The following is a 24648-nucleotide window of genomic DNA, read 5'->3' on the forward strand; positions in this document are numbered from 1 at the left end:
TGGCATGGTGGTGTAGTGGTTAGCACTGTCGCCTCACAGTAAGAAAGTTCTGGGTTCGAGCCCAGCAGTCAGTGGGGGCCTTTCTGTGTGGCGTTTGCACGTTCTCCGCATGTCTGCGGGGGTTTCCTCCAGGTGCTCCGTTTTCCCCTGCAGTCCAAAGACATGCAGGTTAGGCTAATTGGTGGCTCTAAATTGTCCATAGGTGTGTGTGTGTGAATGGTTGAGAGGAGAAAACCTCTACAATAATCCAGTAGAAGGCAACGGGAAACCACTACTGTAATGTTCCCTAGACACTTTCATGGCTGAAGCTGTCAGGGCGGCTGTGTCACTGTAGTGATATGCCAAAATGGATGGATGGAAAATAGCCTGTGTGCTCTCCAATGAAACACCTCCCTAATTCTATACATTGTTGTTTCAGCCCTAAATTTGTGCAAGAAAAAAATTTCAATTAATTTATTTGGGTTAATGGAAATGATATAACTGATAACAGACTTGTATACTGCCATTTCCGTAAGTTCAATAGCGCTGGACTCCATCCATCCATCCATTATCTGTAGCTGCTTATCCTGTCCTACAGGGTCGCAGGCAAGCTGGAGCCTATCCCAGCTAACTATGGGTGAGAGGCGGGGTACACCCTGGACAAGTCGCCAGGTTATCGCAGGGCTGACACAGAGAGACAAACAACCATTCACACCTACGGTCAATTTAGAGCCACCAATTAGCCTAACCTGCATGCCTTTGGACTGCGGGGGAAACCGGAGCACCCGGAGGAAACCCACGCGGACACGGAGAGAACATGCAAACTCCGCACAGAAAGGCCCTCGCCGGCCGCTGGGCTCAAACCCAGGACCTTCTTGCTGTGAGGTGACAGTGCTAACCACTACGCCACCGTGCCACCCCAGCGCTGGACTCATCTTTATTATAGCTGAATTATGAAGGACACAGCTCAACATGGCTGATTCGAAGGCTTACAAAGGTGCCGCAGGCAGCCGCCATACTACTCGTGCTCAGATATTCATACCTATGGGCAATTTAGAGTCGCCAGTTATCCTAACTGCATGTCTTTGGACAGCAGGGGAAACCGGAGCATCTGGAGGAAACCCACGCAGACACAAACACACGCTAACACATGCAAACTCTACACAGAAAGGCCCCTGTTGGCCACTGGGCTCCAACCCAGAACTTGCTGTGAGGCGACAGTGCTAACCACTACACCACCGTGCCGCCCATATTGTGAAGATTATTATTGGATCAATATTAGATTACTACATATACCTATATTAAATCAAAATCAATTGCACTTTATTTGCATAGCACTAACTAACAGTAGACATTGTTATAAAGCAGATTGACACAAACCTGGATGTAGATTTACATCCCCAGTGAGCAAGAGAGAGCGGTAACAGTAGTAAGGAGAAACTGTGAGAGGAACCAGATTCAAAAGGGAACCTCTTCTGGCACCAGTAAAACATTACTCCATTTCATTATTTAGGGGGGAAAAAAAAAAAGAGAGTCTTGCATGTGTTGAAGGATACAGAGTCCTGGGGATGAGTGCAGGACAGCCTTTTAGATCACAGCAGCAGTTAGTTTGTGCGGGTCTACGGTATTCAGGTGAGATTATCCCATCCCAGTCTCACCAATAAAGTATTTTAATTTTCAAGCTGCATGCAAACAATTTGTTGTGAGACTGGGTGGGAATATTCACAGGAAAGGGCAGTTTTAGACATAAGCTGTTTTTTGGGAAATGCACATCTTTAGTTACATCTTTAGGGTGATTTTAGTAGATTATACAGACTAAGCATTCGACTGAAGTAAGAAGCATTTAATATTATAGTGTCAGATGCATTTCAAATTGGGTGTAAGCCCATCTAATGGATCAGCCAAAATGCCCACATACATTATGTTAACATTTCACACATATGCACACACACACACACACACACACACACACACACACACACACACACACACACACACACACACACACACACACACACACGTCTTACTATCCTTTTGAGGACCTTCCACTGACATAATTGTTAATGCATCTAATTAATGTTATGCCTCCACCTAAATCTAACCATAATTTTAACCTCAGTAACCACAACCTATTGACTATTATTTTATTTTTAACGTACAGTGGTGTTTGAAAGTTTGTGAACCCTTTAGAATTTTCGATATTTCTGCATAAATACGACCTAAAACATCATCAGATTTTCACACAAGTCCTAAAAGTAGATAAAGAGAACCCAGTTAAACAAATGAGACACAAATATTATACTTGGTCATTTATTTATTTATTTATTGAGGAAAATGATCCAATATTACATATCTGTGAGTGGCAAAAGTATGTGAACCTCTTGGATTAGCAGTTAATTTGAAGGTGAAATTAGAGTCAGGTGTTTGCAATCAGTGGGATGACGATCAGGTGTGAGTGGGCACCCTGTTTTATTTAAAGAACAGGGATCTATCAATGTCTGATTTTCACAACAAATGTTTGTGGAAGCGTATCATGGCACGAACAAAGGAGATTTCTGAGGACCTCAGAAAAAGCGTTGTTGATGCTCATCAGGCTGTAAAAGGTTACAAAACCATCTCTTTAGAGTTTGGACTCCACCAATCCACAGTCAGACAGATTATGTACAAATGGAGGAAATTCAAGACCATTGTTACCCTCCCCAGGAGAGGTCGACCAACAAAGATCACTCCAAGAAAAAGGTGTGTAATAGTCGGCGAGGTCACAAAGGACCCCAGGGTAACTTCTAAGCAACTGAAGGCCTCTCTCACATTGGATAATGTTAATGTTCATGAGTCCACCATCAGGAGAACACTGAACAACAATGGTGTGCATGGCAGGGTTGCAAGCAGAAAGCCACTGCTCTCCAAAAAGAACATTGGTGCTCATCTGCAGTTTGCTAAAGATCACGTGGGCAAACCAGAAGGCTATTGGAAAAATGTTTTGTGGACAGATGAGACCAAAATAGAACTTTTTGGTTTAAATGAGAAGCGTTATGTTTGGAGAAAGGAAAACACTGCATTCCAGCATAAGAACCTTATCCCATCTGTGAAACATGGTGGTGGTAATATCATGGTTTGGGCCTGTTTTGCTGCATCTAGGCCAGGACGGCTTGCCATCATTGATGGACCAATGAATTCTGAATTATACCAGCGAATTCTAAAGGAAAATGTCAGGACATCTGTCCATGAACTGAATCTCAAGAGAAGGTGGGTCATGCAGCAAGACAACGACCCTAAGCACACAAGTCATTCTATCAAAGAATGGTTAAAGAAGAATAAAGTTAATGTTTTGGAATGGCCAAGTCAAAGTCCTGACCTTAATCCAATGGAAATGTTGTGGAAGGACCTGAAGCGAGCAGTTCATGTGAGGAAACCCACCAACATCCCAGAGTTGAAGCTGTTCTGTAGGGAGGAATGGGCTAAAATTCCTCCAAGCCGGTGTGCAGGACTGATCAACAGTTACCGGAAACGTTTAGTTGCAGTTATTGCTGTACAAGGGGGTCACACCAGATACTGAAAGCAAAGGCTCACATACTTTTGCCACTCACATATATGTGAGAACTGGGTTATCTTTATCTACTTTTCGGACTTGTGTGAAAATCTGACGTTTTAGGTTATATTTATGCAGAAATATAGAAATTTCTAATGGGTTCACAAACTTTCAAGCACCACTGTAAGCAGTTTTCCTCAAGGGGACCAGCCAAATGTCTCAAGAATGTAAAAACAGTCAGACATTCCTATCCTTGTGGAAACGTTTATTCCCCACAAATATATAAAACCATGCCCCCCAACACTCACATAGACTCATGTACACACCTACAGAGAGAGAGAGAGAGAGAGAGATTTCCTGCATTTATGCTTGGTAAATTATACATTTAAGATTTGGAGTTGACTACCTTCACTACCTGAGTTGGACTACCTTCACTTCCCTTACTTTGAAAACAATTACATCGCTTCTCAAATAAGCACGTTTAGGAACAGTTACAGAAATGAGTAACAGACTGGAACTGATTCCTTGCCTATTGAACTATTGGAGCATATTGGCATGTTTCTGAGAGAATCACAAATGTCGTAAATGACATGATTTTCTTTTCTGCTGCTTTTGAAACAGCAACAAAAAAGACTTTTTAAAAATAATTTTACGTGTAACATTTACAACCTGTCATGATGGTGATATGGAGCAATACCATATACAGTATTTGATGCTATGTGTTCTGCAGTATGGTTTGGCAGACAGGTGAGACGATACAAGGTCATCTGCTGAAAGTGACAGCAGGAACAAACAAGGCAGCACATCAGTGCCCAGCCCGTCGGCTACATCTGGGAGAGCTATTTGTAGAAAGTGTGTGCTGTGTCTCCCCTGCTCATTCCACCCTCCTGTCTCCTTCATCGACAGTAAGCACAGATGTTCCTGGACTGAAGGTTAACTCAGAGGGCTGGGAAAAAGGCTCTCACTGTTATTAGTTAAGGCTGAAATGCTCAGGGAATTCACAGTCACATGTGATAAGCAAAAATATACTATGCAAAAACAATCATTAATCCCAATACTATTTCCACTCCATCAGAGAAAGCTTCAATCTAGAGGCGTTTTTCCGTCCTCCTTCTAAAGAAAGTCTCCCTATCAGAAAGAGTTCCAGTGAGAACCCTTTTTGGAAGTTTTCTGGAAACTGTCCTTCGAACCCTTGAAGGGTTCTTTTTCCTGAGAGTGTAGTCTATACACACAAACACACCTCATAAGCTTTTTCAAAGCAACGGCCAAAACTTTCCATCTGCAGAATCTCCTGATGCACATTACAAACTGATCTCAGGTCAGCTAATGAAGCATCTGGGCTACAGCAGGAACATTAACACATCGTTAAGCACTAATGCAGCATCCGTCATTGAATAATATAGCATAACAAATAAGCAATGTGCAATGCAGAGATGCATACTAATAAAAGTAAAAATAGACCTTTAGGACAGCTTCATTAGCATGCACGACACATAAAAAGAAGTTTACTTTAGCATCCAGTGCTCTGTGGCACTGTAATCAACAGCAGTGCACCGTTCATGCTCTGGTTATAGAGAAAAAGCCTCCGAGTGCAGTTATGGGATCCCATACCAACAGTCTGTGCACTGTTAGAAACAGGGGTACAGTAGGAGTCCATTTCTATCTCCCAAGGTACAATCTACACTAATGTACCCCTGAGGGCTCATTATTGGACCTTAGGGTAACTATGTGTAACTTTTTAAGGCCACAAAGATACATACAGTGGATATAAAAAGTGTACACACCATTAAAATGATAGTTTTTTTCTGATGTAAAAAAATGAGACCACAATAAATAATTTCAAAACTTTTCTCACCTTTAATGTGACCTATAACCTGTACAATTCAATTGAAAAATAAGCAAAGCTGTTAGGGAGAAAAACATTAAAAAAAAGTACAATAAGCTGATTGCATAAGTGTGCACACCCTTAAACTAATACTTTGTTGAAGCACCTTTTGATTTAATTACAGCATTCGGTGTTTTTGGGTCGGAGTCTATCAGCCTGCCACATCTAGACTTGCCAGTATTTGCCCACTCTTCCTTGCAAAAGTGCTCCAAAGCTCTCAGATTGCGAGGATATCTCTTGTGCACAGCCCTCTTCAGGTCACCCCACAGATTTTCAATTGGATTTAGGTCTGGGCTCTGGCTGGGCCATTCCAAAACTTTAATTTTCTTCTGGTGAAGCCATTCTTTTGTTGATTTTGATGTATGTTTGGGGTCATTGTCGTGCTGAAAGATGAAATTCCTCTTCATCTTCAGCTTCCTAACAGACAACTGAAGGTTTTGGGCCAAAATTGACCGGTATTTAGAACTGTTCATAATTCCCTCCACTCTGACTGAAGCCCAGGGGCGCAGATAGGATTTTTGAACTGGGGGGGACTGAGCTGTCAGCAAATGATTACATTTTGTGTATATATATATTATATATGTGTGTGTGTGTGTGTGTGTATATCTCATCTCATCTCATTATCTCTAGCCGCTTTATCCTTCTACAGGGTCGCAGGCAAGCTGGAGCCTATCCCAGCTGACTACGGGCGAAAGGCGGGGTACACCCTGGACAAGTCGCCAGGTCATCACAGGGCTGACACATAGACACAGACAACCATTCACACTCACATTCACACCTACGGTCAATTTAGAGTCACCAGTTAACCTAACCTGCATGTCTTTGGACTGTGGGGGAAACCGGAGCACCCGGAGGAAACCCACGCGGACACGGGGAGAACATACAAACTCCACACAGAAAGGCCCTCGCCGGCCCCGGGGCTCGAACCCAGGACCTTCTTGCTGTGAGGTGACAGCGCTAACCACTACACCACCGTGCCGCCCGTGTGTGTATATATATATATATATATATATATATATATACACACACACACACTACCGTTCAAAAGTTTGGGGTCACTTTGAAATGTCCTTATTTTTGAAAGAAAAGCACTGTTCTTTTCAATGAAGATCACTTTAAACTAATCAGAAATCCACTCTATACATTGCTAATGTGGTAAATGACTATTCTAGCTGCAAATGTCTGGTTTTTGGTGCAATATCTCCATAGGTGTATAGAGGCCCATTTCCAGCAACTCTCACTCCAGTGTTCTAATGGTACAATGTGTTTGCTCATTGCCTCAGAAGGCTAATGGATGATTAGAAAACCCTTGTACAATCATGTTAGCACAGCTGAAAACAGTTGAGCTCTTTAGAGAAGCTATAAAACTGACCTTCCTTTGAGCAGATTGAGTTTCTGGAGCATCACATTTGTGGGGTCGATTAAATGCTCAAAATGGCCAGAAAAATGTCTTGACTATATTTTCTATTCATTTTACAACTTATGGTGGTAAATAAAAGTGTGACTTTTCATGGAAAACACAAAATTGTCTGGGTGACCCCAAACTTTTGAACGGTAGTGTGTATACATGTTATTTCACCTCCCTCACTGCCATCACCAGGAACTACCTGCAGGCCAGGACAATGATAACATTTTAACATAGCCTATGGAAATCCAAAGTTTACACATTATCATCACGCACAGAAATTGCAAAACTAGTTTTAAAACCGCTAAGTTCCAACTGTTAAACATAGCGAGAGGCTGGGCTACGTGTGTGTGTGTAAAGTGTAAACCAGTGCATCCTGACTTTCTAACTATGCCTGTGTGTTGCGTGAGCGGCAGTCAGTCAACAACTCTTCGCAAAGTTTCCTTATGAAACAATATGCTCGCTGAAATTATGGCAGGGAACGCCAGATTAAACATTAAAACTGCCTTCTGAGCACTGTATCTACAGGCTACCACCGAAAGAAGGAGGCTACCAGAAAGGCATCCCTACTCCGTACGATTTTACTTTCACTACGACATTACTTTGAACAGACTATCAAAAAATTGCAAGGTGATATGATAAAGTAAGGCACAGTTTACTTACAGTCGTTTTTTGTTTTTTTTGAAAAAACGATGCAATCGTTTTCTGCCTTTTGGCACCCTTCATCATGCCGTGTTGGGGTCCTGAACTAGGAGGCGCTGTCCCTGATATGCCTGTCAAACTTGTTATGGGTAACCATAGCAACCAAGCTCGAGCTTGCAACCTGTGCAGTCTGCGCAGTTGCAACTATGTATATACTGCTGTGCACCTCAATAAACCGAATGGCAATTAGTCTTTTGATTTTTCCGTGAGGTTTGCCTTATGCAAAAAAAGACAGCATAGACATTTTTTCCTCCCTATAAGTGGGGGGACCGAACGAGGTGAATTTAAATCTGGGTGGGACGAATCCCCCCCGTCCCCCCCTCTATCTGCGCCCATGCTAAAGCCCCTTTTCCAGCTGAAGAAAAACAACCCCAAAACATGATGCTGCCACCACCATGCTTCACCATGGGTATGGTGTTCTTTTGGTGACGTGCAGTGTTGTTTTTGCGCCAAACATACCTTTTGGAATTGTGGCCAAAAAGTTCAACCTTGGTTTCATCAGACCATAAAACGTTTTCCCACATGCTTTTGGGAGAGTTGATGTATTTTTTTTTTTTGCAAAATTTAGCCAGGCCTGGATATTTTTCTTTGTAAGAAAAGGCTTCTGTCTTGCGACCCTACCCCATAGTCCAGACATATGGAGAATACGGGAGATCGTTGTCACATGTAGTACGCAATCAGTACATGCCAGAAATTCCTGCAGCTCCTTCAGTGTTGCTGTAGGCCTCTTGGCAGCCTCCCTGACCAGTTTTCATCTTGTCTTTTCATCAATTTTGGAGGGACGTCCAGTTCTCGCTAATGTCACTGTTGTCCCCAATTTTCTCCACTTCTTGATGACTGTCTTCACTGTGCTCCATGGTATATCTAATGCCGTGGAAATGTTTTTGTCCCCTTCTCCTGACTGATACCTTTCAACAATGAGATCCCTTTGATGCTTTGTAAGCTCTCTGCGAACCCTGGCTTTTGCTGGAGGATGCAACGGAGTAAATGTCAGGAAAATCCTACTAGGACAGCTTAACTTTATTTGGGGTGAATCAGAGTCATTTTAATTGATGGCAGGTGTGAACCCAAAAAGACTGAATGCTGTAATTAAAATCAAAAGGTGCTTCAACAAAGTATTAGTTTAAGGGTGTGTACACTTATGCAACCAGCTTATTGTACTTTTTATGTTTTTCCCCCTAACAGATTTGTTTGTTTTTCAATTGAATAGTACAGGTTATAGGTCACATTAAAGGTGGGAAAATTTTTGAAATTATTTATCGTGGTCTCACATTTTTCTGATGTAAAAAGTGACAAGCTCTTGTACCCCGAAAGGTATAATAATGTACTTTATTTTCTGAGAGTGTGGGAGGCATCATATAGCAGTTAACAGTAGACTCAGCTGTGGTGATAAACTGGAATATTCATACTATGATGATGATGATGACGATACAATGGTTGTCAAAACACAACCTTCATTTCACAGGTTTCAGGTGTCCTAAAAATGTAAACGAGCTTTTTTTTTTTTAACTTAATTGCTCCCATAACAACAACTTGTAATGGAAACAGATGTCATTAATGTTCTATATATCACCGCTGAAGTGTCTTTGCCACTGGAAAGAAGAAATCCTTCATTTTAATGGTACGAAGGCGTTCGACAAAATAATCAGCCAGTCTTCTGATAGTTTCTCTGACGTACAGCTGAGTACATTGCTTGCAGGAAAGACAATAAACAGATCCTGCATTATGAGTGATTGAAAGCTGATTCTTTAGGCCTTGTGATTTTAGTAACTGTGTCAATACATTTTGTGGAACGTCTAGAACCGGTGCATGCAAGAATCCTGGACATGGACAGATTATTTAACTTACTCAAAAATGCAAGGCATATACGCTACAGGGCGGCACGGTGGTGTAGTGGTTAGCGCTGTCGCCTCACAGCAAGAAGGTCCTGGGTTTGAGCCCCGTGGCCGGCGAGGGCCTTTCTGTGCGGAGTTTGCATGTTCTCCCCGTGTCCGCGTGGGTTTCCTCCGGGTGCTCCGGTTTCCCCCACAGTCCAAAGACATGCAGGTTAGGTTAACTGGTGACTCTAAATTGACCGTAGGTGTGAATGTGAGTGTGAATGGTTGTCTGTGTCTATGTGTCAGCCCTGTGATGACCTGGCGACTTGTCCAGGGTGTACCCCGCCTTTCGCCCGTAGTCAGCTGGGATAGGCTCCAGCTTGCCTGCGACCCTGTAGAAGGATAAAGCGGCTAGAGATAATGAGATGAGATACACTACAGTATACTAATACGTTAATTCAGCGCAAAGACTATGTAGCCTGAATATCGCTGCAGGATTGCAAATGAATATGACAAAATGGCAAGTATTAAATTTGTTGCTGCTTGTTTCTACCATTAAAAATGAAAGTAATTCCAGTGTTTTGTTAAAAGTTTCTGAAATATAGGTCTTGGTTTCTAAAGAGAAGAGATTGCAAAGCATTCTCAAATTTATGGTATAATTATGGTGGCACAATTAGATATTTAAATAATATTGGCTGGCGTTGAGTGGTATTATCAGATATATTCCATTCATGAAAAAAAGCCAGCCAATATTATTATTATTATTATTATACATTCCTTTCGGGTGTTCAATGTGTCTTTCTCTTTCAAAATTCTCTCAAAATCTTCTGTATTTAATGAAGCAAACCTGGCGGCCATGTTTGTTTACAAATTGTCACAGTCACTCGCTAACACGGAAGTTTTACGTTTCCTTCTGAACTCTTACTTATGTCTACACTTATTTGGTGTTCCTATGATCCTTCAAAAGTGTTTTTTTTTTAAATGTTTAATCTGTGTGATAATCGACGCAGATGTCTTTTGTACCACTGCTAGGCCCACTTTCATGTTAAGTGTTTCTAATACCTGTGGAACTAAACATGCAACTACAGCATAACTACTGAGGATCTATGCACTGTTACAGATGGATTACAGCAGTACATCTTATATAAATACACAAGTATCAACTTGAGTTTTGGCTCATGTACAGTGGTGCTTGAAAGTTTGTGAACCCTTTAGAATTTTCTATATTTCTGCATAAATATGACCTAAAACATCATCAGATTTTCACACAAGTCCAAAAAGTAGGTAAAGAGAACCAAGTTAAACAAAGGAAACAAAAAAAATTATACTTGGTTATTTATTTATTGAGGAAAATGATCCAATATTATATATCCGTGAGTGGCAAAAGTATGTGAACCTTTGCTTTCAGTATCTGGTGTGACCCCCTTGTGCAGCAATAACTGCAACTAAACGTTTCCAGTAACTGTTGATCAGTCCTGCACACCGGCTTGGAGGAATTTTAGCCCATTCCTCCGTACAGAACAGCTTCAACTCTGGGATGTTAGTGGGTTTCCTCACATGAACTGCTCGCTTCAGGTCCTTCCACAACATTTCCATTGGATTAAGGTCAGGACTTTGACTTGGCCATTCCAAAACATCAACTTTATTCTTTTTTAACCATTCTTTGGTAGAACGACTTGTGTGCTTAGGGTCATTGTCTTGCTGCATGACCCACCTTCTCTTGAGATTCAGTTCATAGACAGATGTCCTGACATTTTCCTTTAGAATTGGCTGGTATAATTCAGAATTCATTGTTCCATCAATGATGGCAAGCCGTCCTGGCCCAGATGCCGCAAAACAGGCCCAAACCATGATACTACCACCACCATGTTTCACAGATGGGATAAGGTTCTTATGCTAGAATACAGTGTTTTCCTTTCTCCAAACATAACGCTTCTCATTTAAACCAAAAAGTTCTATTTTGGTCTCATCCGTCCACAAAACATTTTTCCAATAGCCTTCTGGTTTGTCCATATGATCTTTCACAAACTGCAGACAAGCACCAATGTTCTTTTTGGAGAGCGGCGGCTTCCTCCTTGCAACCCTGCCATGCACACCATTGTTGTTCAGTGTTCTCCTGATGGTGGACTCATGAACATTAGCCAATGTAAGAGAGGCCTTCAGTTGCTTAGAAGTTACCTTGGGGTCCTTTGTGACCTCACCAACTATTACACGCCTTGCTCTTGGAGTGATCTTTGTTGGTCAACCACTCCTGGGGAGAGTAACAATGGTCTTGAATTTCCTCCATTTGTACACAATCTGTCTGACTGTGGATTGGTGGAGTCCAAACTCTTTAGAGATGGTTTTGTAACCTTTTCCAGCCTGATGAGCATCAACAACGCTTTTTCTGAGGTCCTCAGAAATCTCCTTTGTTTGTGCCATGATACACTTCCACAAACATGTGTTGTGAAGATCAGACTTTGATAGATCCCTGTTCTTTAAATAAAACAGGGTGCCCACTCACACCTGATTGTCATCCCATTGATTGAAAACACCTGACTCTAATTTCACCTTCAAATTAACTGCTGATCCTAGAGGTTCACATACTTTTGCCACTCACAGATATGTAATATTGGATCATGTTCCTCAATAAATAAATAACCAAGTATAATTTTTTTTGTCTCATTTGTTTAACTGGGTTCTCTTTATCTACTTTTAGGCCCTGTGTGAAAATCTGATGATGTTTTAGGTCGTATTTATGCAGAAATATAGAAAATTCTAAAGGGTTCACAAACTTTCAAGCACCACTGTAAGTGCACAAGTGAAACAGGAAATTCTCTCTTGGGTGACTTTTAAGCTGTTCGTATATTGCAGCCCTCTATGATGTGTTCATTGCAGAAACTCACATGGTATTAGTAACAACAACAACTTTGCAGCTCTACAAAGAGCCCTATTTAAATGTGTATTTTTATACAAATCAGCCTTAAAGGAGAACTGAAGGCAAATTTTTTATTATCAAAATTCTATTTCTCATTTTATTAAATATAGGAATGCATTTTTGATCGCTATTTTGTTACTGCTATAGCAAGTTATGAGTGTTTGAAATATGCTCTGTAATATATCAGTCCATATGTCAAAGCAATGGCCATAAACGAGATTCATTGAGACCTGTGCGAGACATCGTAGGACGGAAGCAAAATGTACAGTGGAAATCAAAGTGACCAACATCTGCCAACGTTGTCAAAAGATGTGCGCACCCTCTTTCGAATACTGACGTAATCAAGCCGGACGTTTTGTTTGTTTTGATAGCAATCAGGAAAGTTTGAAAAAAAGTCGGCAGTAATCGTCATTTAAACTTGTTTTTGTGCAATATTTCATTTGGAAAACAGTTTTCAAAACGGCGGCACTGACACCTGGCTGACACGTCATGTTTCCAAGTCTCGCACAAGTCTCGTGAAAATCGCGTGGATAAGTGACGCCTGCCGTGGACCAAACGAACTAAATTCAACACGGCTAAAAACCGAATAGGCCGATGAGTATAATATTTAATTGCAGTTAGTTGCCAATACGAGTCACGATATAAGGTTACTAAAACCGAAAACGTCATTGAATAACACTTTAATTAAGAAACAAAGCAAGTTTAAAGATGACTTCAGTTCTCCTTTAATATATATCTCAATTCTTGATATATATATATATATTCTCCATCAGACTCATTAGAAAACCGCCATTTACAGTATACAGTATCTACAGTTGTGCCTTCTGAAGTTATGTCTGTAACTCTACAGCCTGTGATCTGCACAACCTTTCATCACTTTCTTCATTTGTCATGCTGCACTGTCTATCATCAAACTAATTTACAGTAAAACGGACTCAATCATTAGACTGCACACGAGAATGGGAGATGAGGGAGACAGGCCCATGGTGATTTTACAGGCAATTAGATCACACTTAATTAAGCAATAATAAACACTTGAGAGAGGAGAAGAGAGTGAGAGAAGGATGGCTGATGGAAGGATGGATTTTGCTGTGGGCCTCCATGCTGTCACTGAACGAGTTCCCCTACGGAGTGTTTGTTTAACATGACGGCTGGTGGTCTGGTGTGTGTCATTGCGGAGCAGCATGTGGAGAGATGCACAAGGCAATGACAGAGCTAATACTCTTATTCATCACACTCCAGAGACAAGGGAACACTGTGTTATTATCCATTTTCATCTGGATAAAGCGAAACATCTGTCACACCAACAACCGAGGCTCAGTGCAGCACACACCAAACCCACCAAACTCCCCCCAACCCCCCCCACACGTTCTATGTCATGTTTTCTATGACAAGAGAAGGTTCTTGTTTAATGTTTAGACAAGCCATCAGATCAATTGATTCATTCTTGATCTTTTCCTCCTTTGAACCACAAAAAGTCTTTTGAACCACTTTTATATAGCGCGTCACGGTGGTTTAGTGGTTAGCACTGTTGTCCTGGGTTCGAGGCCAGTGGCCGGTGAGGGCCTTTCTGTGCGGAGTTTGCATGTTCTCCCCGTGTCCGCGTGGGTTTCCTCCGGGTGCTCCGTTTTCCCCCACAGTCCAAAGACATGCAGGTTAGGTTAACTGGTGACTCTAAATTGAGCGTAGGTGTGAATGTGAGTGTGAATGGTTGTCTGTGTCTATGTGTCAGCCCTGTGATGACCTGGCGACTTGTCCAGGGTGTACCCCGCCTTTTGCCCGTAGTCAGCTGGGATAGGCTCCAGCTTGCCTGCGACCCTGTAGAACAGGATAAGCGGCTACAGATAATGGATGGATGGATATTAGTTTTTTTTTTATAAAAGAATCACATGCCTGTACACTGCCTAAGACACAAATCCTAGAAAGAAAAAAAAAAAGATTTAGGCACAACATTCTGCATTATGATGGATGAACCTTTTTAAACCAGATGAGGATTTTACTGGATAAAACACAAGTCTGATCCCCCTGCGTATAGTTCAGACTTGTGTAACTGGCATTAACCCTGGTTACAGTCTCCATAGCAACCACAGAGGAGGTTTCACTCAACATGGCAACATGAAACTCACAGTAACCTCTGGCCTTGTTGTATCAGGGTTCCTGACTCATGAGAGACAGAGATAGAGAACACAGAGTTAAACACTGATTAGCTGGTTAAAAGGGCCTCACTGTAATTCAAGACAATGCTGACTGGCCTGTGTGTTTTGGGAGGATGGGCGTTACGAATCGAATCTCCTTTTTTAACCTCATTAGCAGATTCCTGAGCAACCCGCCGTCACCTAGTGGCTAGTAAAAAGGCTCCGTCACTATTAGTATAATGACCCCAACTCTGTCACGTCTCCACTATTTAATGAGATTTCTTTAAAAACTGAAATAAGGAGGAGATTGGGTGCTCAGATACAGATCAAGTAACGGAGATTTCACTGCTGTTTGAACCAAAATGTATTCAACTATTTTCCATTTGAGGCAGAATTATCCATGACAATTCTGTAATTTCAAGATATTGAGCTGTACACCTTTCGGAATCAATAATATCTACTTCTTTCTTTCTTTCTTTCTTTCTTTCTTTCTTTCTTTCTTTCTTCCTTCATTTTTTAAAAATTATTTCTCAGTGTTTGGAGGTGGTTTAATGGCAAATTGGTAATGATCTGGTAAATATGTAATGTGTAAATATACATTATGCAAAGATATTTTTAAGCGTTGTTCATTAGCACATATGGAACCTTCTAGCTTAAAAACAGTGGATCTGACATTAACAATAAATGTCTGTTAAAATGTATTTCTTTCACTTGGAAATATGAAAAAAAAAAAACCACTCTTTTTTTTGGAATATGCCTGATTATCACTTCAGGATTGGGGTAGTGTTTATCACCGAGTATGACCAAATAGCAGGTATTAAATTCGTTTCTATCATGTAAAGTCTACATAAAACCACTGTCTCTGAAAATGATGTCACAGTATCTCAAAAGAATGTGAGACTCTCTCAGATTTATGATGGTTGTTTTCATATTAGATATTCACTGAACATTTTCAACTTCCATAACATACATCTCATTCATCTCATCTCATTATCTCTAGCCGCTTTATCCTGTTCTACAGGGTCGCAGGCAAGCTGGAGCCTATCCCAGCTGACTACGGGCGAAAGGCGGGGTACACCCTGGACAAGTCGCCAGGTCATCACAGGGCTGACACATAGACACAGACAACCATTCACACTCACATTCACACCTACGGTCAATTTAGAGTCACCAGTTAACCTAATCTGCATGTCTTTGGACTGTGGGGGAAACCGGAGCACCCGGAGGAAACCCACGCGGACACGGGGAGAACATGCAGACTCCGCACAGAAAGGCCCTCGCCGGCCACGGTGCTCGAACCCGGACCTTCTTGCTGTGAGGCGACAGCGCTAACCACTACACCACCGTGCCGCCCCTCCATAACATAAATTAATGATAAAAATAATATTTAATGCTAACCTGTGAAATTTTTTTACATTTACATTACGAACACGTACGCATGCCTATACTCTTGTTTGGCATTCATATTATATTTTGAAAGTTTTTCATCACATTGTTGCCATTTAATTAATGCGTTATACTTAATGCACACTTATACTAATGTTTGACAAGTTTCAAGTTTCAATTTACCAGGAACTTTCTTTTTATATGCATAGTTGCCCCAGCTATTGAGAAGTGACCCCAACTCTATGGCTTGGTCACCATCTCCACTGCCTACTGTATTCTTTAAAAAACTGAAATGAGGAAGAGAGGAGACGTTCTCTCTGTCTGAACCAAAATATGTCCAGTTGAGACCTTGGAATAATTTGACAATTGTGTAATTTTAAGATATTGTGCTGTACAGATTGGACCAACAAAATTCAAGCATTTTTTGGGGGGGGAGGAATCTAATAATTTATTGCTGATGTCTTTATTTGTAGATCTGTGGAGGTTTCATGGCAAACTGGTAAAGCTCTGGTAAATATATAACATGCAACATATACAGTAAATATGCATTATTCTATCCATATTCACTGGATATGAGCAATCGTGCACTCTGATTGGCTACTCTTACTACAAGGATATCAGCTCATATTGCTGGGCTTCAGTCATGTGATTTTTCTTCGCGGTTTTACCGGAAGTGAAATAGCTGGTGGTCTAAACGACTGCTGTAGTGCAAACAACTAGCAATAACTTATCAGAGTACACTCGTAATTTAGAAGCCACTGCTGGCTTTAGATACACTATATTGCCAAAAGTATTTGCTCACCCATCCAAATTATCGGAATCAGGTGTTCCAATCACTTCCATGGCCACAGGTGTATAAAATCAAGCACCTAGGCATGCAGACTGTTTTTACAGTTTGGAGCTGGCCCCTTCCTCTTCCAACATGACTGTGCACCAGTGCACAAAGCAAGGTCCAGAAAGACATGGATGACAGAGTCTGGTGTGGATGAACTAGACTGGCCTGCACAGAGTCCTGACCTCAACCCGAAAGAACACCTTTGGGATGAATTAGAGCGGAGACTGAGAGCCAGGCCTTCTCGTCCAACATCAGTGTGTGACCTCACAAATGCGCTTCTGGAAGAATGGTCAAGAATTCCCATAAACACACTCCTAAACCTTGTGGACAGCCTTCCCAGAAGAGTTGAAGCTATTCTAGCTGCAAAGGGTGGACCGACGTCATATTGAACCCTATGGATTAGGAATGGGATGTCACTTAAGCTCATATGTGAGTCAAGGCAGGTGAGCAAATAGTTTTGGCAATATAGTGTCTATTCAGAAGATTGCTATGTGCAATGGAATCGACCCCTACAGTCTGGGAAAGAAGGATTTGTCATATGATCTCGAAAACTACCCTTCAGTCGAGTTCCCCGACATCTCGAACTACCTGGTGTTGCAGACGTCCTTCTACACTGCAAAACAGATGAAAGCGTGGAAGAGTATGGAGGCTTACAACTTTTTTGTATGTGGCTGGGTAAAGGACCTCGGTATCAAGTCGCTGCCGAATGAATTGAGTGTAAGGATTTTTGCCCGTGTAAGTATGATTTTTTTAAGCTTTTCGTTCGCGTCTTTACAACGAAGCGCTGCAAGTTGAAGTGTAAACAAACAACAGTTCACTTGATTCTCACTTGTGTTGGCTCTTATCTCTCAGGTAAATCCTTCACAAAGATCATCAGGAACCCCTTTAAAGACCTGGATCTTAGTTACACAAGACGGAGAAGTGATCACGGCGCATTGTAACTGTACGGCTGGGTAAGAATTTTGTCGCGACCTTCATGCATATGGACTTTGTGAGGAGTAAACAAAGAAACAGCTGGCGACTTTAGCGCTTCGTGACTAAAAAAGTACGTAAAATAATGACACATAGCAAGAAGAGTACTTGGAAAACCCCAAGGACATAGCTGAGAGGGAGATACAAACCTTTCACCAAGTGATCACTGCAAACTCGAGCATGCTTCGACTCGGCTCCCTTCGGTTTCAGTGAGAGGTTCAAAAGCCACCTTTCTCGATACCTTTTTGTGAAATCCTGTGTTCGTTCACCCTTTTTTTATCAGTTCACGGGAAACCCTGAAGAAACTTTTATCAGTTTCATGGTTTGATCGATTCGAACAACCTAAAAACAACGCAAGTGTAAGGCATTTTTCATGCGAGCAATGCACCTTCTCCGTACAAACGCTTTGTCAACTGAGCTTTGGTCGACCACCAGCTAAAGTTTTGAATAAGTAATAAGGCGGATGTGACGTCATGTGAAACTCAGCAATACTGTGAGTAGAGAAAAACAAAATGGCGGCGCGTGTTGCTGAACCAACCGAAGACGAAATAAAAACTCTACTCGAAAACAATACCCCAAAATTTTTTTATCAAGTATTTAAAAGAAACAGAAATAGCTAAAATAATATTGTCCCCCCCAAAATCTCCTGTTCTACACTCCAGCCCAGTCAGTGGCAGTAATACACCTTTAAGTTGGTTTGCCAACCAACAAAAAACCCTAAAGAAGAAGAAGAAAACCTCAAAAATACAAAAAAAGCAACAAACTGTGGAATAAAAGTATTAGTAAGAACATATTATTATTATAGCATTTTTCACACATTGCTACTGTCATTTCACCAGTTTGTTTACATTCTAAGCGGAAATTATTTTGTTGGATGTTTTGTACAAAGTTTTTATTTATCTCATCTCATCTAATTATCTCTAGCCGCTTTATCCTGTTCTACAGGGTCGCAGGCAAGCTGGAGCCTATCCCAGCTGACTACGGGCGAAAGGCGGGGTACACCCTGGACAAGTCGCCAGGTCATCACAGGGCTGACACATAGACACAGACAACCATTCACACTCACATTCACACCTACGGTCAATTTAGAGTCACCAGTTAACCTAACCTGCATGTCTTTGGACTGTGGGGGAAACCGGAGCACCCGGAGGAAACCCATGCGGACACAGGGAGAACATGCAAACTCCACACAGAAAGGCCCTCGCCGGCCATGGGGCTCGAACCCGGACCTTCGTGCTGTGAGGCAACAGCGCTAACCACTACACCACCGTGCCACCCGTTTTTATTTATTGAATTTGCAAATGATAAAAATAAAGATGCTCCATTTCTCAAAATCCAGTGCATGTGGACAGAACAAAGCAGTTATTCCATTCAATCTCGTTGTATATGGCTGATAGCCAACTCGGCACTAGACACCTTGTCGGCTATCAGCTCATGTACGAGTCAATTTCGTGGAATAACTGTTAATTATGTAAAGGTTTGGTGTTCGGTGTTAGGTTTATTCTCACCTATAGAATGTACTAGCTTAAAGCTGTGTTAAAGTGAGCTGACCTTAATATTAAGTGTTAAAGAAGAGAACTAGTTACAGATAGATTAGGTTTCACTCAAATGAAAACATCTGCTTTATATTTGGTGCAACATGAACTATCACATTCAGAATAATCCCGAGATGAACATTTGAGATTTTTTTTTTAATAGTTATTCAGTGCATAAATCTTTTGACTACACCTGGCACTGGCCCAACCAAGGCCATCTCCCTCACACCTGCTCCCCAATTACAAGAAGTGCATTATGGGGCTGCCATGGCTCTCTGAGTGCCAGGAAGCCTGGTAGCATCTGGATATTAGCCAGAAAAGAGGAAAAGCAATTCTGACCTGCACCTTCTGTGCCCGTCGCTTGTCCGCTCTTTGGTTCTGATGGTAAATGCGGCTGAAGTTGGAGACGATAACAGGGACAGGTAGTGCGATCACCAGGACACCACTCAGAGAGCAGATCGAGCCAAATATCTTCCCTGCTATTGTCTTAGGAACCATATCACCATACCTGAAAAAAAGAGAGACAGAGAAGGGAGGGATGGTTCTGGCATTAATACACGTGCAGCTTGTTTCTACAGATTGTCTCCCTGAGGAGTCTGTGCCCTCAGTTAAACACATGCATACACATACAAACACACAAACATACATCCCCCCACCTCCGACACAGAGAGAGAGAGAGAGAGAGAGAGAGAGAGATAAATGATGCCAAAGAAGATCTTACACATACAATAGTTTCTTTCATGTGTAATTTATCCTCGTGTTTTCTAATTCTTTGTTGCACATCATGGCAAAGCCTTGCATGTTTAATGACAACTCGGTTTGCCAAACAAATATTCCTTTTCTTAAATACTATTTCATGAAAAGAAAAGCCTTAAAAAAGGCTTTCATATTCATGAACTGTGAAAGTGTGTGTGAATTAAATAAAATCATCTTTATACCAATGTTTTAAAATAATTCTTATTCAACCAACTAAATTCTGTTTTTTTTTTTAAATTTATAACAGTTTTTATGCTTTGTGGTCCATTAATGCTCTCGTCCAGTGAATCTAAACAACCTCTCAGTAGATGGCTAATGTTTTCAATTTGGAAGGAAAAAATTATTAGCTTATTATTCAGTACTTTACGTTATACATTCACCAGCCACTTGAATACGAACCCCTGGTCATTCATGCAATTATCCAAATAAGTTAGTCATGTGGCAGCTGTGCGATGGATAAACTCATGCATCTGAATGAGGGGGGGAAAATGGACAGTCGAACATCGCCTGCCAATCTTCATGTGTCCAGTCTCAGCGAGTCTGTGCCCACCGTAGCCTCAGATTCTTGTTCTCGTCTGGCAGAAATGGAACACAACGTGGTCTTCTGCTGCCGTAGCCCATCTGCCTTGAGGTTTTACAAATTATGCATTTTGAGATGTTTTTCTGCTCACCACCATTGTAAAAAATGTATTTTTGTTACCATAGACTTTCCATCAATTGGAACCAGTCTGGACATTCTCCTCTGATCTCTCTCAATACATTTTTCTACTCATAGATCTCCCATTCACTGGATGTTTCGTTGTGAACAACCATGCCATGATAAATGCCACTGAAATTATATTTTTCCTCATTCTGATGTTTGATGTGAACATTAACTGAAGCTCTTGGCCTGTATCTTCATGAGTTTATGCGCTGCACTGCTGCCATGTGATCGACTGATTGGATAATTGCATGAAAGTGTACTGGTGTTCCTATTAAAGTGTGGATTATTCAGTAACTACAAACAAAACTAGCAGGGGAAAAAAAAATGTGTGCAGTTATAAGACTTGAAATACAGAAGTATACTGGTATGCAGTGTGTTAAATTGCCTCTCTTATAGGAAACTGGGGGGGAAAAACAGCAGAGAAAAATAAGACTAAGTTACGGGTGTTTCAAAACACGATTAGTTTTCCAGAAATGAAAGCAAGGTTATTTAAGGTTGTTAATTGTGCTTTGGTTTGTCCATGCTTCTCATCTCATCTCATTATCTCTAGCCGCTTTATCCTGTTCTACAGGGTCGCAGGCAAGCTGGAGCCTATCCCAGCTGACTACGGGTGAAAGGCGGGGTACACCCTGGACAAGTCGCCAGGTCATCACAGGGCTGACACATAGACACAGACAACCATTCACACTCACATTCACACCTACGGTCAATTTAGAGTCACCAGTTAACCTAACCTGCATGTCTTTGGACTGTGGGGGAAACCGGAGCACCCGGAAGAAACCCACGCGGACACGGGGAGAACATGCAAACTCCACACAGAAAGGCCCTCGCCAGCCACGGGGCTCGAACCTGGACCTTCTTGCTGTGAGGCGACAGCGCTAACCACTACACCACCGTGCCGCCCTTGTCCATGCTTATGATATGAAATATTGGATATAAAAACAAAAAACAACAACAAAGCAGCAGAAACAAAACAGAAAAACACACACACACACAGATATTGTGCGCTTTTATAATGCAATTAATTTCCTTAAAGGTTTATTATCTCACATTTTCTATTTAACTTTAATAGATAGGAACATTAGGTGTGTTTTCCTTTGAATAATTCATTTCAAAATTCATTCAAAATGTTTGGTGGGAGAAAGACAGAGAAGTGTAATATCTTTATCTACCCAGCCAGATCATTACCACGCAACAAAAATAAAAGCTTATTCATCAGAGTCGCACAGCAGACACACAAAAATATGAACAGACGTGACTCATTTCCTCGGTAAGATTAAAGCATATTAAAGCATATGAATCACTTCAGACACTCAAATGAAACGGAGATTTGACTAAGAAGTGGCATCAGGGTTTAAAGAAACCAAACTAATAATAGCTCTAATGAGCGAGATATACATTCACCGGCCACTTTATTAGGAACACCCATCCACCTGCTGTTTTATGCAGTTATCTAATTAATCAGCCGATTCCTCGACAGCAGCGCAATGCATCAAATCATGCAGATACAAATCAAGAGCTTCAGTTAATGTTCACTTCAAACATCAGAACGGGAAAAATTGTGATCTCAAAGTGTGACTTTCTTTCACTGTGGTATGGGTGTTGGTTTGAGCCAGATGGACTGGTTTGAGTATTTCAGAAACTGCTGATCTCCTGGGGTTTTCACACACAAAAGTCTCTAGAGTTTACGCAGACAGAATGGTACGAAAAACAAAAAACACTGAGTGAATGACAGTTCTGTAGGTGGAAACAAACGCCTTGTTGATAAGAGAGGTCAGAGGAAAATGGCCAGATTGGTTCGAGCTCCCAGGAAAGATCGTAATTCATAGCAACTCTTTACAACCATGGTGAGCAGAAAAGCATCTCAGAAGACCACACTGGGTTCCATTCCCACCAGCCAAGAACAGGAATCTTATGCTGCTTTTCCACTACCAACGCGGCTGAGTTGGGCTGAGCCGAGCCGTGCTGAGTCGGGCTGAGTCGAGCTGTTGGCGTTGCATTTCGACTACAACCGCGCTGAACCGTGCTGGCTGGAAGTGGGTGGACACATTGGGTGGAGTTAGCGAAAGTGGGTGGACGTCACGTGATGTCGTTAGGCGGAGCAAACAGTGACATCAGTGATCTTTTAAGCAGTAGTCTCACGACCCGAATAGTAAACAATAAACATGGAGGACATGAAGTCGTTAGTATTGCTGGTCTTGGTGCTGTGGCTTGTTGTCACCGACAACGCCAACAGATACTGGCAAAAGCGTATAGATGAGGCGAGGCGCATAAGGCTTCAGAAATTCTCATAATTCGTAATTCTTCTTCTTCCGGGTTTATGGTGTTTACAGATCCCAGCGTGCTCGCGGGGCGTGTGTGGGCGTGTGAGGACACTCCTCCTCACCAATCAGTGCACAGGGGAGTGTCTGCTCACGCCCCTAGCCCCACTCGGCTCGGTTTGGCTTGCTTCAGCCCCTGTTAGGACTTGGACTGTTTTGGCCTCTAGAGGCCGCTGTTATTTCCTTTTCGTGTCATATTTATTTTGGCCTCTAGAGGCCGCCACTGTTCCTGTGTTTTGTGTTTTTTTTTGTTAATTGCCTGTTAGTCCTAATTATCTTCACCTGTGTCCTTAATTAGTTTGTGTATTTATACCCCTGAGTTCAGTCCTCTTGTCACGGAGTCTTTGTGGTGTTATGTTTATCTCCAGTTTCCTTTGTACTGTGTTTTGTGGATCTTCTGAGCTTTTGCATTTTTGCCTTTTTCTTTTTGAATTATACTCTTTGTTTTTGTTTTTTTTTGTTTTGCCCTGGATTGTATATAGTGTACATAGTATAAATGAACCTTTTGTTACTTTTTCTACTTCCGCCTCACGCCTCTGCATTTGAGTCATTCCCCTGGTAGCCTAGTGGGGGTTTGCTGGATCATCACACCAACAAACCAGGTTCGAATCCCAGCAAAACCCTAACAGAAAGACTCCGTCATGACCGACTCAGCAGAGGCTGCTTCAACTGTCTACCCGGCCAACCTTCAGGGAATTATGGCAGCTTTGACACGCTTCGGAGCGACCATGGACGCTCATGGACGTACGCTCACCAGCCAACGTGAGGCCCTTGCTCGCCACGAGGAACTGCTTCAGCAAATTGGGAAAACCCTGGCACAGCTGACATCTCTGCCTGTATCTCCTGCTCCTGATCCAGTTCCTGCTCCTGATCCAGCTCCCACTCCTGCTCCAGTGCCTCCTGCCATGCTGCCTTCTTCACCTCGCGAACCCAGCCTTCCTGCACCACAGAGGTATGACGGCAAGCACAGTGAGTGCCGAGAGTTCCTTACCCAGTGTCAACTCACCTTTGAGCTTCAGCCTACCACCTACACTACGGATCGCCGCAAGATTGCCTTTGTGATCACCTTATTAGCTGGTAAGGCGCGAGCCTGGGCTACTGCTATCTGGCAAAGACAGGGACCTGAGTGCTTTGATTTCCAGCTGTTTTCTGAAGAGATGCTTCGGGTCTTCGATCAGGCAGACATCAGTACCAACGCAGCCCGAAAGCTCATGTCCATCCGGCAAGGAGGAAGCGTCGCAGATTACGCCATCTCGTTCCGAACACTCGCAGCAGTAAGTGGATGGAACGAGACTGCCCTGGTGTCAGCCTTCCACCATGGTCTGTCTGACCCCATCAAGGACGGTCTGGCCTCTATTGGATGCCCAAGTGACCTCGAAACCCTCATCTCACATGCTATTCGTCTGGACAACAGGATGAGAGAACGCCACCAAGCCTTGAGCCCCCCCAGCCTCCCTACCTCTACCTGGAGACCGTCTACCTCCTTCAGTGACTGTCCAGAACCCATGCAAGTGGGTCGTACTCGCCTCTCCGCATCTGAGAGGGAGCGCAGAAGGAGGGACAAGTGTTGCATCTACTGTGGCAAGCCTGGTCACTTCCGAGCATCATGTCCCGAACTCTTGGGAAAAGGACCGCCCCGTCCAGCCGAGGGAGGGTTGTGACGGGGCCTACCCTCTCTCCCGGACTCCCTGGCCAAGGAATCTACATCCCGGTCTCCATCTCCTGGGGTGAGTCTGTCCACTCTTGTCAAGCTTTGATATACTCAGGGGCG

The 24648-nt window shown here is 42.4% G+C and overlaps 1 protein-coding gene across 1 annotated transcript in view; it reads right to left on the reverse strand.

The window, feature by feature from the left end:
* Window positions 1-24648, reverse strand: part of kcnd3 (potassium voltage-gated channel, Shal-related subfamily, member 3) — a 434158-nt gene that overhangs the window by 28624 nt on the left and 380886 nt on the right. Inside the window, exon 2 of the mRNA XM_060932245.1 lies at window positions 19437-19605. Coding sequence (XP_060788228.1) covers window positions 19437-19605 — 169 coding nt within the window. The remainder of the gene's footprint in view (window positions 1-19436; window positions 19606-24648) is intronic.

This window comes from Neoarius graeffei, chromosome 10 (assembly GCF_027579695.1).
Source record: "Neoarius graeffei isolate fNeoGra1 chromosome 10, fNeoGra1.pri, whole genome shotgun sequence".
In the NCBI taxonomy this organism is placed as follows: domain Eukaryota; kingdom Metazoa; phylum Chordata; class Actinopteri; order Siluriformes; family Ariidae; genus Neoarius; species Neoarius graeffei.